Here is a 16752-nt window from a genome sequence, read left to right on the forward strand (position 1 = left end):
AAGGAGAGCCTCTATCCCATTTTCATTTGCCCTCGTAGCAAATGTTTTGAGTAGGATGGTGGATAGGGCAATTGGAGAGGGGTTTGTTTAGAGTTTTAGAAGTGGGGAGAGAGGGTGTGGTGGTCTCTCATCTCTAGTTTGCTGATGACACCATTTTCTTTTTAGGTGATCACAATCTTTCTTTCAAGAGAATCTTGGCTATTCTCCATATTTTCAGGAGGGTATCTGGGCTTAAAATTAATATAAGGAAGAATGGTTTAGCGGCTTTGAATGTGCCAGTTGAGCATGTTAGGGAGTGGGCTAGTGAAGTGGGGCATGGTATTCTGGATTGGCCTTTGACTTACTTAGGAATTCCTTTGGAGGGTAACCCTAGAGCCGCAGATTTTTGGACCTAGGAGTGGAAAGGGTGATGAAGAGATTAGATGGCCGGAAGGGAGCCCTCTTCTCTCTTGGGGGTAGAATAACTTTGATCTAGGCTGGCGTCTCCTTATACTCTTGTCTGTTTTGAAGATCTCGGGGGGGATTGCTAGCAAGCTTGAGAGGACCATAAGTGACTTTTTGTGCTCTGGTTGGGGGAGTCATTGAGACCATCTAGTGAGTTGGGATGAGGTTTGTAGATTTAAAAAGGAAGGGGGGTTGAGTCTTGGTAAGCTGGTGTCTAAAAACATTGTTCTTTTAGCTAAATGGCTATGACGCTTCCCTCTAGAAGAATAATACTTTTGTCACTAAGTAATAAGAAGTGAGTTTGGGATGGATGAAAATGGGTGGGATACCAATACCGATTTAAGATGTTCTTTGGGAGTCCCTAAAGGTTCATTTCTCAGATATATATCCTTTTTTCACCCCTCATATTGAACTTGAGGTAGGAAGTGGGGTTCTCATATCCGTTTTTGGAAAGACCCTTGGCTGGGAGAGCACCATTTTCCACATCTTTCCCTTGTCTCTTTCACCTGCTCTTTGAGCAAAATAAAGCCATTTCTTTTTTTGTTGGTGACTTGAGCAGTCCTTTGGTTTCTTGGAATCTCTACTTTAGAAGACCTCTCAATGATAGGGAGATGGTGGAATTGTCATCTTTGTTATCTTTATTGGATGGGAGTAACCTTTCTTCAAGGAGGGATGTTTATTCTCGGTCTTTGGACCAATCAGGTGTGTATTCTTGCAAATCTTTTTTTGAAATTTTGATTCGTTCCAACTCTTCTTTCCCACTTTATTCTACAATTTGGAAGGCCAAGGTTCCCCTTTAAACAAAGGCTGTCACATGGTTGGTTGTGCTGAATAAGATAAATGCTAATTACTTGTTGCAAATTAGGAGACCTTTGAAGGCTCTCTCTCCTGATGGATGTGTGCTTTGTTACAAGACTTTGAGACAATTTCTCATCTTCTTTTGCAATGTGAATTTGCTTGGAGGATATGTAATATGCTTTTTGGCTTTACGGGAGAGAGTTAGGTATGCCCTCCTTTAGTGGAAGACTTTTTAGATATTTTTGTAGGATTCGGTAGAAGGAAGAATAGGGCAGCTTTATGGAAGTGTGGTTTTTTTGCGGTATTATGGGGAATGTGGATGGAACGTAATACTTGGATATTTTCTTGGAAAAAATTAAATTGTATGTTTGTTTAGGAAAAAATTAAGTACTTGGCCTCACTATGGTGTGTCAGTGAAATTCTTTATCTATTAGTGAAATCTTCTTTTCTTATAAAAAAAAAACATTGAATGTTTTGCTTGTGGCAATAAAGATCACATGAAGAAATATATATATATATATAACAAAACAAATATTTTAATGAGAAGAAATAATTACAATGGAAAGGAGGATAGGAAATCCTCCAAAAAAAAAAAAGCTGAAAACTACATCTGCCTTCCAATTGCTTTTTGATATCAGGCAGTGAGAAGGCCCCCCAAAACCCCGAAAGATTGCGTCCAAAAAGAAGCCAAAAAAAAAAAAAAATTTGTAACTTTCCTCTGAAGCAAGTTTGGAGAAGTTTAAAGATCTTTGAAAATTGTAGCATTCCTTTTGAACCAGAGCATCCACAGAATTGTATACTGTACAGTTCCAGAACATCCTACCTCTTTCATTCTTCCCAAAACCCCCAAACCCCAAAACTTCACCGTAAAAAGATTCATGAATAGTTTCCGAAGCCACCCAATCCATACGAGAACAAGGAAACAAGTTATTCCACATATACTACCTAGGAACGAAGGAAAATATGGCCATTAGTCTCATTTGCCTCTCAACAGCATGCGAACATCTGAACTGGGTACTTTGCAAGGCCTCCTTATCTGTAACATGTCATTCGTTTTGATCTTTATCAAGAGTAAGAATCAAAATGAAACCCTGGATTTTAAAAGGAACTTTTGCTTTCCATACGACTTAGTTCAATCGAAAGAGGCTAGGATTTGTGGATTTTGCAAGGATAGAAACAAAATATTTTGAAGAGGAAGACCCTGAAGCATCCCCAATCCATAGCCTTTTTCCCCCTTAAAGTAGGAGGAAAAAAGAATCCAACACACCTAATACCCCAAAAAAAGAAAAAAAAGAAGAAGGAAGATGAAATTGATGCATTATGAGTAATAGAAAGTCTAAACAAGTTTGGCACCAATAGCTCAAACAAAGTCTCACCAATCCGAATACCCTCCCACAAATGAATTTGTCTCCATTTCCAGCTCTGAAATAGGTAAGAGGATGAAAAGGCAAGCTACCTAGGAAAAAAACTTCCAAGGGCTCACATAAGTAACATTGCTACTGTCTTTGGAATCCCATCCATGCTGATGCACTCCATATTTACTCTTAATTACCTGATGCCAAATTGAATTAGATTCTAATGGAAACCTCCATAACCATTTCCCAATTAAGGAGATGTTCTTAGAAACCACATTACCAAGTCCTGAAGCCCCCACCCTCCCAACAAGAATTAGGCGTCTTATCCACTTCCCCTCTAACTAGATGATCCTTGTCCTCCCCAAGACTTGACCACAAAAAACCTCTCACGAACTTCTTCAAATTCCCAGTCTAGAAGGTATTTTAAAAAGGGATAAAAAATAAATGGGATTATTGGCAAGGGACACACTAAAAAGAGTGATTCTACTGTCTAATGAGAGACAAGCCTTCTTCCACCTCTCTAGTCTTTTCCCTACCCTCTCAATCACCAGATCCCAAAAAACTTTGACAAAGTATTACTCCCTAAAGGAAGGCCAAAGCATGAAAGAGGCCAGGCCAATGATTCACAACCTGCTAAAGATCTAAAAACCTCTAACCCCCTACTGCACAAATTAATACCGAATAAACCACTCTTGGACAGATAAATTAGCTCCAAAATCTTCTAAAAACTGCTAAACAGAGTGAGAACCTTGCAAAATTTCTTAACATTATTCTCAAGGCAAAAGATGGTATCTTCCAAATTATTGATTCTAAGCCATTTTGGGTTATTAATCAAGAATCTGAAGTGCTTTACTTGCATATTCTTGATAAACCAGTGCTAAGAAGAAGGTATTAAGAGACCCTCTTGGCCCAACCCTAGACGCTCTGTTTTCAAACCTGCTTGCAAACTGAAGATGAGACACCTCCACCTCCTCCTTCCCTATCAAAAGACTGCTAATCATCCTTAGATTCTGAGTTTGAAGCAAGGTCTTAAATTTTGATTTTGACTCAAATTTCGAAGCTCCAAAAGTACAGAAATTTTGACAGAAATTTCGATTTCGATTTAGAAAAATAATGGAAATCAGTAGTAAAACATGGAATTCTTTTATGAAGCTTTAGAAATGATTAATAGACATAATAATGTAAGTTTTAGGATTAATATATTACAAGTAAATACATCTATGCTATGTATGAGGTGGAGAAGTTGTAATATAATATGTACATCAAACATATTTGTAAGATATTGTACATTTAACTTATTTAATGAATCAGTTAATACAAATGAAATTCATAAGTCACTTAAATATTATTTATATACAAACAATGATAATTTCGACTTGAATGGTTAAATAAAATGTTGTTGTAGCTTTATTTTTTCATAAAATTTCAAAAACACTTGTATTGATCTTTTGTTTTGATAAAAATAAATAAAATAATTTAAGAGTGAAATTTCACTTCACTCCTAAATCTCTCATTTGAATTCTGAGGAAATTTCATTGCATGGTTCAAATTTCGTTTAGTTTCGCTAAAATTTCAAATTTCGATAAATTTCGGACAATTTGTTGAGATTTTGATGGAAATTATGCAAGACGGAAATTGACTGTCATTTCGATTTCGAGTGTCACAGAAACCGGAAATTTCAACGGAAATTTTGATAATTTCGTGGAAATTTAAAACCATGGTTTGAAGAATCATGCTACTCAAAACATCCACTACCATGGTAAACTATAAAGGGGATGACAGTTCCTCTTGCCTTCATCCTCGCGAAATGCTCTATGGCGTACTGTTATGGCTATTATTTGGTGTGTTTTGTTGGAAAGGAACACTAGAATATTCAAAGGTGTGGCTACTGCTAAAAATTTTCTTTGGAATAATATTTCGTACGTCACTGTGGGTCTTGACAAATGGTTTTTTTTTCATGTTTCTTGGAAGACTTGCAGCTGGATTGGTTGGCCCTGTTACATTGAGTTTGGTTCTTAGTTTAGGTTGCGTTCTTCACTTCTTTGTTACTAGTTTCTATTGACACTGTATCCCCAAACACCTTCCTAATCCTCTTGAAAGAAGCCTTAGTTGACACCGAGCGGCGCTCCTTCACCCTCCTAAACTTTTCCTTTTTCTGTGTAAGAGAAATGAAAGTAGATTTGATGCTCTTGCACACGCTTTGCTCTTATTGAATTCTTCAAAAAACTCATGACATCTTCTCTCATCATTTCCCAACTATCCTACAAAAAAGTTACCGTAAAACCATCAGTACTTTTTCTCTATCCATATCAGACTCAACCCATTTAATTTCCTCCGAATCAAATGGCCCCCAATTAGCAGCCTCTTGCCCAATACGTTTCCCGATGAGCCCATCCACCATTAACCTATGCTTCCACTCTTTCAGTGTAGTAGTGTACAACTCTTTATAAACGTTAGTGATCTCATCCCCAATCTGTTTATAATATCTCAATCACCCTTCCTAAATCTAACTCCAACTTCTTAATGAGACTTTCCTCCCACCTCCTTTTTAGCCAACCTGTGAAACAACCTAGAATTACAATCCCCCTCTTTAACCCAACTAACCCTTGATTTCTGATGCCAACTCCTCTCTTCCCTCTTCAAAAGCACAATTTTCAAACTAATAATGGCAGCATCTTAATTTTTAGAAATTCAAGACATATTCCAGTTATTGATGATGAGTTGTATTGCAACAACTTTAGCAATGGGCAATGGAAGATTGTTAAAGGATCTAAATTATAATGAATATGCATTTAGAGTTTTTCTTAAAAATCTTAATAAATGAAAATAGTAATGAGTGATTGGTGGTTGGTCCTTTAATATATGAAGAAAACCTTTTTAAAAACAAAAAGCAGAATATGCAACTGATTCATATTAATTTATTTGTTTTTTAAATTTAAAATTACCAAAAATAAAGATTGGAGTTTTGGAGGCCAGAGAATGCCTTTGCATCTGCTCTTATATATATACATAATTTGTACTTCCTCTCCTAATCTTTTTGCCTGCCATGATTTAGAGCAGGTTTCATGCGCCTGTTTTGTATAATTCACCTGAAGGAGCACAGTCAGGAGAATCGGAAGTGGAAATTATTGTTGTATATCTATTCATTGATGCAATGAAGTGGTTGGTAGGGTTGAATCAAAGTGAGAAATACAACTGAGCAAGAATGGTTCTGAAAGTGGAGAAAGATTCTAGATGAATTGGACAAGAATTGTCTATCTAAAATGACCTGGGTGTATGCCTAGGCTTTATAAAAGGTTAGGAACTGCTGGGTTTTAGTGGGTGTAATGAGATGTTGATTGTTTTTTTTTTTGGTGGTTTGAATCCCAGCCAATTTTAGATGTGGGTCACTAGGGCTCTGTTCCAACAAGCCTGAGCAAGTTGTGTTTTGTAACACCGCTTATTGGATCAGTATTCTTCCAATGCTTATATTGCTTTTTGGTTGGTTACTATTTCTTATTCGTAAGATTCCTGTATTTGTATGAGTGGCAATGAATGCTTTATAAAAGAATTTGGTGTCTAAAACCATCTTGCAAGTTAGTAAATGGTTATGTAGGGTACCCCTTGGAGGTATATTCCTTGTGGCACATGGTTATTGAAAGCAAGTCTACTGCATAGGAATGTGGGGGATATTAGGGGAAGTGGAAATGTTTCTTTTGTTGGCTGGTTAGCCCCTTGAATTTTATTTCTTGGGTAGCTCAATTCTTTTTTCCTCTTACTTGTTATCATGCTGAGAATGGGAAGCATATTTGTTTTTCGGAAGATGTTTGGGTGGGTGAGGTTTCATTGGAATCTTTCTTCCCTCATCTTTTTAGATTGTCTCTGCATGATGCTTTGATTAGTGTTTTTTGTTCTTTTCATGGGGCTCTCATTCTTGGGATTTTCATTTTTTTTCTTAAAGAAATCTCAATGAAAGAGAGGCCGAGGATATGACCATGTTATTGTGAGCATTGGATTCATTTGTTTTGTTCCTCGAACAGGTGGTGATTTGAGGATTCTTCTGGATTGTTCTCCTCAAAATCTTTCTTGTTCACTTGTTGAAAAGGCTGACCCCTTCTGTTTTTCCCTTGAACCATTTTATTTGGAAGTCTAAGGTTCCTTATAAGATAAGGGCTTTTATGTGGATTCTGGCTCTTAATAGGCTTAATACTAATGATTTGCTGCAAGCGAGGAGACCTTACAATGCCATAAGTCTGTATATTTGTATCATGTGTTTTGAGGCGAGCAAGAGCAGCGATCATTTGTTTCTCTATTTTGGGTGGCTAGGCAGCTTTGATTTCTCCTTTTCTTAGTTTTTGAGGAGGCTTTGGTGCTACCCAGACTGTTAATTTTGTTCTGGTGCAGCACAGAGGCTTTGGGAGGAGTAAGAGGGAAGGGCGGACTGAGCAGTATGGGAATGTGCAGTTCTTGGCATTTTTGGACCTTGTGGATTGAAAGGAATGGAACGGTTTTAGTGGCAAAATAAATTCCTTGCATTTTCTTTGGGATATAGTTACTTTCTTGACTTCTTATTGGGTGCACTTTTTGGGTCTTTGTCGAAGAAGTTTGCTATTGGATCTTCAGAGGCACAGGAAGGGGACCTTAATGTAATTGTTTTTGTTTCTTTGTTTTATGTTTGTATTTAGGAGGATATCTTATCCTCTTTTCTCTGTAATCTTCTCTCAACTTTATTTATGAGATCTTCTTCTGTTTAAAAAAAAAAGTCATTATTGTTTTTACCCTTGTTTTTACCATGAAGCTTTTACCATGATATTTTATAATATCAATTTCTGTCTACTTATTTTGAATTTGAAATAATCTTGAGGAAATATGTTCTTTTTCCTATCAACAATTGCTGTCTACTTCTTAAATTGGTATTTGAAATAGCTTAAATGCTTGGCTGTGCCAGATTTACAGATTCGATTAAATATTGTCCCCTGTCTAATGGTAGGAATCTTATTTTAAATATAATTTTTTGTAAGGTTATAAAAATTGAATTTTGGATGAAGGAATGGAGGTTTTTCGTTCATTACCCTGTAAGTATTTTCATTTTTTTTTCCCAAATCTCTTGATTAGACTGTAATATTACGTAATGTTTTTAGTTATGTAGTGATTTTTCTCTCTTTCCTCTGTCTGTGTAGTTGCGTCAATTTAGTACCTGAGTTGCTGGGTTTGTGAGAAAATGATTCAGGTGTTTTCAGTATTTTGATGACACACTTTCTTCTGTTTTGCAGGGCTGGAGCAAAAAGTGAGTGGGTCTTCTGGTTTTTGTGCCCTTTCTATTTTTAATTTTGATTTGAATGATGAAGAACAGTGTTTTTGTATTGGAAGTACTTCATTATTTTATTTTGTAATTGTTATTTTAAATTCACGTGTTATTACTCGTACATGTATTGGCATTTGGCTGCAAGTTGTTTGAAGTTCAAATTCTAGTTCCATTCCATAATGTTGCAGACATTGTTTTAAGTTGTTCGTCAACTTTATGGAATTTTGTAGTCATATACCATTTTCTTCACTAAATGTCTCAGACATCTAAGCAGAAAAGGAATTCTGCTAGGAAATAACATTGAAATTGCCACAGATAGCAAATAGTGTGGGAAAATATATATAAGATGATCTAAGTATATCTTTTTGACTGTATATTTGTATGACATTAGAATATGCATTCTTCTGAAGTAATTGTTAGATTACCACTTAACCTAAAAACTTAAGCTGATAGGATGTGGGCCAACAAGCTTTAACACTCATTTGGAGAGATAAATACATGATAAATAACGCCCATTACAGGGAATACAATAAATTTTTTAAACACCACACAATAAACGCAGGCAACAAGACTAGAACCCAGGTCCTTCTGATTACCGGCTCTGATACTATGTTAGATTACCACTTCACCTAAAAGCTTAAGATGATAGGTTGTGGGCCAACAATGCATATCAAGCTTTAACAGTAAGAAAAAGCTTTTGTTGCAGTATCCTGTCCATATTTATATCTTTATGACTGGAGTGCCCAGTGTTCTTTTGCTATTATTACAGCACATTCAGAACTATTGTACCTTAGCAGAACTATTTTATTTGATAGAAAATTTTGTAGAGCTTGCATAAAACTGTCCCTCTATCCGATCCTTTTCTCATGCCTTTTTGGAATTTTGTGTGACCTGTCGCTGTCCAGCTGAATATTTTGCATTTCAAAGAAAATTTGGTAGACGGAGGGAGGTTTTCTGGTTTTGTTGGGAGGTGCTTCTTGTTGACGGCTCACTCTGCTAATTACAATATTTATGAAGTATAATCTTCTTGAACTTTCATGTTTAACAGCTGGGATGAGTGGGTATGCCTGGATCGCCTGATGAAGCATACTGAAGAGAATGTCCAGAAGCAGCAGCTGCTCAACAAAAAGCATGGCATGGATAGGAATACAAAGACAGGTTGTGCATCATATATTACCATTGCAAAACTAATCTACGATTTTGCATTACTGACTTATTTTGGGGTAAATGACAATGAGGGCCTCTAAGATTTGACATAATTGCACCAACACCCAATACATCAACAACAACAACAACAACAACAACAACAACAACAACAACAAGCCTTAAGTCCCACTAGGTGGGGTCAGCTATATGAATCCTTCTCGGCCAATGCACCAACACCCGATCACGTTTCAAAATCACATCACTTGGTTACAGTAAGATGCCTTGAATTGATATGCAATGAATAATGTACTCATTTATCTTGATTTTTTATTTCTTTTGATCAAAATAATTCATTTTACCTTTTGTTGTGGGAAATTGGAAGTTCAGTCAAATTACTGAATGGAAGTAGGACCTTACGCTGTCTTATGTTAGGTAGGCAGCATGCTTGTGAGTTGCCTTCATCACCAATTACACAACATCATAGTCTAGTTATATATTTTTTAAATTTTTTATTAATTTGATAGACCTATATGCAAATTATATATGGCATTCCATGTTTGAGTCCATTTTAGAATGTTGTGATTGGAGTTGCCTTACTAAGATTCCCTTGGAATACCATATTCACTTTCGCTTGCAAGGATTATTAAAAAGAACTGTCAGCTGAAAAAATCTCTCTCTTGCTCTCGCTCTCTTGATTGTTTCTTCCTCTTTCTTTTCAATTGAGCTGATCAAAGGTAGGTACGGAGGAGAATCTCCTCTAGTCTGTGTGGATTGAAAGACCTTCAATTTGCATTTGGAAAAAGGTTGGGGAAGGAAGTGTTGGTAGGAGTCAGTCAATTAAGATCACTATATGTGCTGCAAGATGGATTTGCATATTGTCTTCAGTCTTCAACAGATTGAAACATTTTACTTAATACAAAAAATTTGGCAGAACTCAATATTTGTGGTGCTTAAAGGAATTGCAAATGTAAGTTTTTGGAGTTGACGGGGTGCTTAAATTGCTAGAGGTACTCTGTCTTCATTCCAGGGGTGTTTAAAGGGGAGAGTTGGCATATATTTATTCAGCATTCGAGTCTCTGGTAGCTATGAAGAAGGCTACCAATCTCCAGAGTGAGGTTGGAAACAAATATTTATGGTCTAATGATAACTGGAGTTGGAAGGATGTGTTGTGGGTTCGCTGTGAAAGTTGCAGCAAGGCAGGTGGCATTGCAGTGCCTGTGGAGGTGTGTTGCAATCTCCAGTGGTTGTGGTGGCGGCTGCTAGTCCAGATAATTTTGGTGCAGCTGGGATTTGTGACTTGGAGATGGTTAGTGCCTGGCAGTCCAAGAGTAATGGAGTGGGCTAGTAATAGGGCTGGGCTGGGTATTATTAACACTAGCACTTGGGTCAGATTTTGAATATTAATGTGCGAGATCCATATAAATTTAATGGGCAGCCCATGGTTTCAGTCAAATCACATTCTCTGAAGCAGGCTCACTATCCATCTCTGGCTTTCCAAGATGCTTCTGTTAGCAGTCAGGCCCAAAGTGCACTTAATAATTTTAATGGGTAGCCCATGGGTTCAGTCAAATGTCCTTCCCTGAAGCTGGGCCAATATCCATCTCCAACTTTGTAAGATGTTGGGGGCCAAAATTAGATCTATTAGGGGGCATTTGTTTCGCAGCATCTTTCAATATTCTCGGAAATGTGATGCCCATGGCATCTCATTCCTTGTTTTCTTGAACATGGGGAATTTGATGTGGCAAGCATATTCAAATTCTTGAGGATGCAAGGATTCATATAAAACATGGACAACCTATTTCCTCCTCCCCCCATGTGTAAGTTTCATGGGAATCTTACTTTCTAGATCAAATTGCCCTCATTATTTTGGATTGAAGGCAATAATGTTCCTATAATATAATATAGTCATGCTCCGTTAGTAGATTTGAAATAAAAATTATTAATAAACTAAATTTAAGAATTTTAAATTAGCATAAAATTTAATTATTTTAATTAGAATATATATAAAATGTTAATTAAAGATATTAATTATAAAATTTAATTAATTATTAATTTGGAAATAATGAAAATTTTAATGAAAAAGCAATATAGATGGGTATTGAAATGATAAAAGCTGAAGAGAAGCAAATTAATTTGTTGGTGTCAGATTTCTAGGGAATAAATTAAGAAATTCTATTTTTTAAAATCTGAAATTACTTTTACAGTTTATAGTAGTTTCAGTTTCCTGTTTTCTAGCCTAGAGTTCTTCTGATTTTATTTGCCGATTTTGTGGTGATTTGATTTGCTGATTTTGTGGTGATTTGATTTTCTGATTTTGTGGCCTTCATAATTTGGTGGCCTTCCTCTACTATTTCACTTGTAATCATGTCTCTTAAAATAATAAGGATGGTTATTCTTCTTCTCAAAAATCCTTCATGGTATCCACGGTCTTAAATTTCCACGAAATTGTCGAAATTTCCGATTTCCATCACCCTCGAAATTGAAATGGCAGTCGATTTCCGTCTTGCATAATTCCGTCAAAATCTCAACAAATCATCCAAAATTTATCGAAATATTGATATTTTAGCGAAACTTGTCGAAATTTGAACTATGCAATGAAATTTCCTTGAAATTCAAAAGAGGGATTTAGAGTGAGATGAAATTTCTCTTTTAATTTATTTTATTTATTTTTATCACAAAAAATGATTATTACAAGTGCTTTTGAAATTATATGAAAAAATAAACTTACAACAACATTTTATTTAACCATTCATTCATAACTTATCATTATTTGTATAATAAATAATATTTAAATGATTTATGAATTTCATTTGCATTAATTGATTCACTAAATATGTTTAATGTACACTATCTTACAAATATGTTTGACGCACATATTATATTACAACTTCTCCACCTTATACACAGCATAGATGTATTTACTTGTAATATATTAGTCCTAAAACTTACATTATTTTGTCTATTAATCATTTCTAAAGCTTCATAAAAGAATTCCATGTTTTACTAATGATTTCCATTATTTTTTCAAATCGAAATTGAAATTGACATCGAAATCGAAATTTTCGTCGAAATTTCCGTACTTTTGGAGCTTCGAAGTTTGAGTCGAAATAGAAATTTAAGACTTTGATGGTATCAAAGCCTCGTGATCTTTTTCTATTTTGTTTTTTTCTTCTGATGATGTCATATAAGTCGGCGATGACTGGCGCCCAAAGGAATCCTATCAGCTCCTTCAGTACTTCCGAAACCATTCCGCCCAATCCCAATATTCCCAGAATTCAGTTCTTTATCTCACGATTACAAAACTCAATGGGCACAACTATCTTGAGTGGGCTCAGTTCGTAAAATTGGTGATCGATGGCAGAGGCAAAATAGGGTATTTGATTGGCAAAATATTGAAACCTGCTGCTGGTGACCCTAATATAAAAAAATGGTAGTCCGAAAATTCTCTTATTATTGCTTGGCTCATTAATTCCATGGAATGTGCCATTGGAAAACCTCACCTATTTCTTCCCACTGCTAATTCCTTGGAATGGAGGTTGCTCGATCAAAGAAAGGGTGTTGTCTCCCAACGGAAGTATATCCTTGACCTCCTTAAGGAGACTTGGATGAGCGGTTGTAGGCTTGCAAACACTCCAATAGATCCCAATTAGAAACTTGGAGATGACAAGGAAGGTGATCCAGTGAATTCAACTTGTTATCAAAAGTTGGTGGGAAAGTTAATTTACTTATCACATACATGGTGTCACGAGCTAAGCTTGTTCAGGGCATTATGCTTGCCCGTGACTGCTTATCTTGTGTGCTTAGGATGGGTTTCCATCATGTAAATACTAGTGTAGGGTTATTTTCTGCTAGTAAAGTCTTTGTAAGCCAAATAAGGCAGTATGACTCCTCGGTCACTTTGATGTTTCCTAGTGCCAGGATGACAATTACAGAAAAACCTCTTTAGGGGAGGGTGAGTGTTCATCAGTCATTGTAAAACTCACGAGCAATTGTCAATGTGCTTAGCCTACTTGCCTCCCTCGCTAAATACACCATGTCAACGAAGGATTTGTTAATGAATTATGTTTGCTTCAATATTTACTACTTGCTTGCCACGACTTTCATGAATTGATTATTGTTTCCGCTGCTGTCTGAATGAATGTTAATGAAAGTGCTTTGTGGATGAATGTTGGTAAACGATAGACTGGCTAGTTAAGCAAGAGTGCTTTAGCTAGCGCCGCACGGCCCTTCACTACGGTGTGAAAATAGTCGGACCATGACATTTGGTATCAGAGCCAAGTCGGTGACACTTGGTGAGAGCCCAAGGTTGAGTTGCTACGTGAATTCGATTGCCTTCATTGTTGGATTTGGGAAGCTTTGGTAAGTGACCATGGCGCCAAACACTGCTGAGAGGATTAGCGTGCTAGAAGCACAGGTTGAGACAACCAACACTATGACCGCGGAGGTGGCCCAGATGAGAGAACTTGTTGATGAGGTGATGGGATCACAAAAACATCAAACAGGTTTGATAGGCGACATGTCAGAGGACTTTCGCCACACAGTTGAAACTTTGCAGTCGCGGATGGCTGATCTGGATGCAAAGGTGAATTTGATGGTTCTTGCTATGGGGAACTCCAACACTCCGGGAGTTAGCAAAACCAAGGTGCTAGAACCCAGGACGTATGGGGGTGCTCGAGATGCCAAGGAATTAGAGAACTTCTTGTTTGATGTGGAGCAGTACTTTCGCGTTGTGAGGATGGCCTCAGAACAGGCAAAGGTGGATACTGCGACCATGTACTTGGTTGGTGATGCCAAACTGTGGTGGCGTACCAAGTACAGAGAAATTGAAAATGGAAACTGTGTAATTGATAGTTGGGCAGACTTGAAGAGAGAGCTCAAAGCCCAATTCTTTCCTGAAAATGTTGAGTATAATGCAGGGAGAAAACTGAGAGATCTCAAGCATACGGGGTCAATCAGCGAATATGTGAAACTATTTTCTGCTTTAATGTTGGATATTCGGGATATGTCGGAGAAGGACAAGTTGTTCTATTTTCTTGAGGGGATGAAACCGTCGGCAAAAACTGAACTTCATAGGCAAAGGGTTCAAGACTTGTCAACTGCACAAGCGGCTGCAGAATGCTTGACTGACTACGCTGGTGATGATACCACTTCGTCCAAATGGTTTGGCGGAGAGGGAAACAATGGAAAGTCTTTCAAGAAAGGCAAACCCAAGAGTGGGGAGCCGACTATAAAGCATCAACCTCAAAGGAAGCTTCGTCGTCTCGAGGGTTCAACACACCCAAGGGAAAGGGTAAACTTGAGTGTTTCTTGTGTCGAGGTCCTCATAGAGTTTTTGAGTGCCCTCACAAGGCATCACTTAATGCTTTATAGGCTTCTATTGCCGAACAGGCACTGGAAGATGATGGGGAAGAAGATGAGACCCCGAGGATGGGTGCAATGCGGCAGGTGAGCGCTTTGGAAAAGTAGGAGGAAGCCCCAAATGTTACACGAGCCAGAGGGCTAATGTTTGTGAACTTGAGAATCAATGGGAAGAGCACCCGCGCTATGGTGGATACCGGGGCTACCCATAACTTTGTTTCGCAACCAGAAGCTTGGAGACTCAACTTATCCTTAGAGAAGGATACAGGACGCATGAAAGCAGTTAATTCTGTAGCCTAGCCTACTCTAGGAGTAGCCAAGCAAGTTACTGTGAGCTTGGGCAATGGGAAGGTCATGTGAATTTCACAGCAGTGCCATTAGATGACTTTCCAGTCATTTTGGGAATGGAGTTCCTGAGGGGAATGAAGGCAGTGCTGATGCCTTCGGTTGGTTCCCTATGTCTGATGGGAGATCACCTGTGCATGGTGCAAGCTGTTGCAACAAATGGAGACGATGGGAAGTTCCTTTCAGCCATGCAACTCAAGAAAGGTTTGAGGAAGGGAGAGCAGACATATCTAGCCACGGTGGTGGTAGATGAAGAAGTAGGCAAAGAGCTGGTGCCTACAACCATCCAAGCGGTGTTGGATGAGTATAAGGAGGTGTTGCCGGATAAGCTGCCTCACAATTTGCCTTCACGACGAACTGTGGAGCATGAGATCGAGTTGTTATCAGGAGTGAAACCACCTGCTGAAGGGCCATGTCGGATTGCGCCTTGAGAGATAGTAGAGTTGGGGAAGCAACTTGATGAATTGGAAGCGGATGTGTTCGCCCTTCCAAAACACCGTTGCGAGTATCGGTGTTGTTTCAGAGGAAACATGAAGAGCATCTACGGAAGGTGTTCGACAAGATGAGGGGAAACAGTCTAAATGTGAAGAAGGAGAATTTCTCTTTCACTCGGCGGAGCAACAAATTCCTTGGTCAAGTTGTTGAACAAGGTCGTATCCAGAGGGGTATGGAGAAGGTAAGGATGATTCAAGAACGGAAGATCCCCACGACAGTGAAGGAGTTGCGTTCCTTTCTTGGCCTTACTAGATACTGCAGGAAGTTCGTTGAGGGGTATTCGCAGAGAATGACTCCAATGACAGAACTACTGGGAAGGTATTATTGGCCGCACACGCGGGATGATGTGGTTGATTATACCAAAACTGGTCTCACTTGCCAACAGAACAAGGGGGAGCGGAAGAAGTATGGTACTTTCATGGCCGCACCAAAGTACTGTTCGGCAAAGGGGACAACACAATTGTTCCTTGTGACTATTGTGGGATATTGGGGTTTTCCCGAAGTTATTATTTGCGACCAAGATTTAATGTTCACTGACAACTTCTTAACAGAATTTTTCAGGATATTCAGGTCACATCTTGACATCTCTTCGAGTTATCACCGATAGACAAATGGACAGATGAAGAGATTCAGAGAGCTGCTAGATGAGTACTTGTGCCATTTTGTCAACGACAACCAGAAGAATGGCGTGCAACTACTTGATGTGGCTCCGTTCTGTGGCAACGCTGAAAGGCACTCAACAACCAACAAGAACCCTTTTGAGCTTGTTACGGGCCAGCTGCCGCTGTTACCTCACATAGTGGGCGAGCCGTACAGACGAAAGAGTCCTAGGGCGTACATCTTCACTAGTGAAGGGAGACAGAATGCAGACTTTGCCCAAGCCTATCTGGAGAAAGCTTCCGAGAAGATGAAGAAGTGGGCAGATCAGGAGAGAAGACCGCATTTTCATGTCAACTGCCTCAAGCCATTCAACGCCAACACCAACGACCTGAGCAGAAGTCAGTCAAACAGCGCAGAGTTGAAGATAGTGCAACTTGACAGACATGAAGTTGAAGAGATCCTTGTAGATAGAAAGTTCATATCCTCAAGGAAGAAGCGGCAAAAGTTCCTAGTAAAGTGGAAGTGCCTTGATGACAAAGAAATCAGCTGGATTTTTGCGGAAGATATTCAACCGTTCGTGGAAAAATTTGAAGTGTACCTACCGCCAAAAGTCTACGAGGACGTTGACCGCATAAGTGGGGGAGAATGTCACGAGCTAAGCTTGTTCAGGGCATTATGCTTGCCTGTGACTGCTTATCTCGTGTGCTTAGGATGGGTTTCTATTATGTAAATACTCGTATAGGGTTATTTTTTGCGAGTAGAGTCTTTGTATGCCAAATAAGGCAGTATGACTCCTCGGTCACTTTGATGTCTCCTAGTGCCAGGATGATAATTACAAAAAAACCTCTTTAGGGGAGGGTGAGTGTTCATCAGTTATTGTAAAACTCACTAGCAATTGTCAACGTGCTTAGCCTACTTGCCTCCCTC

The 16752-nt window shown here is 38.4% G+C and overlaps 1 protein-coding gene across 6 annotated transcripts in view; it reads left to right on the plus strand.

Annotated features, from left to right (window-relative positions):
* LOC131162068 (protein MRG1-like) overlaps positions 1–16752 on the plus strand; it is a 107113-nt gene that overhangs the window by 15546 nt on the left and 74815 nt on the right. For 2 of the 6 annotated variants that reach the window (XM_058118199.1, XM_058118196.1), the window contains exons 2-4: positions 7598–7651; positions 7850–7863; positions 8930–9039. In XM_058118199.1, the coding sequence (XP_057974182.1) occupies positions 7598–7651; positions 7850–7863; positions 8930–9039 (178 nt within the window). The remainder of the gene's footprint in view (positions 1–7597; positions 7652–7849; positions 7864–8929; positions 9040–16752) is intronic. The other 4 variants (XM_058118200.1, XM_058118198.1, XM_058118202.1 and 1 more) reach the window with 2 other exon arrangements.

The sequence above is a fragment of the Malania oleifera genome, chromosome 8 (assembly GCF_029873635.1).
Source record: "Malania oleifera isolate guangnan ecotype guangnan chromosome 8, ASM2987363v1, whole genome shotgun sequence".
Lineage (NCBI taxonomy): Eukaryota > Viridiplantae > Streptophyta > Magnoliopsida > Santalales > Ximeniaceae > Malania > Malania oleifera.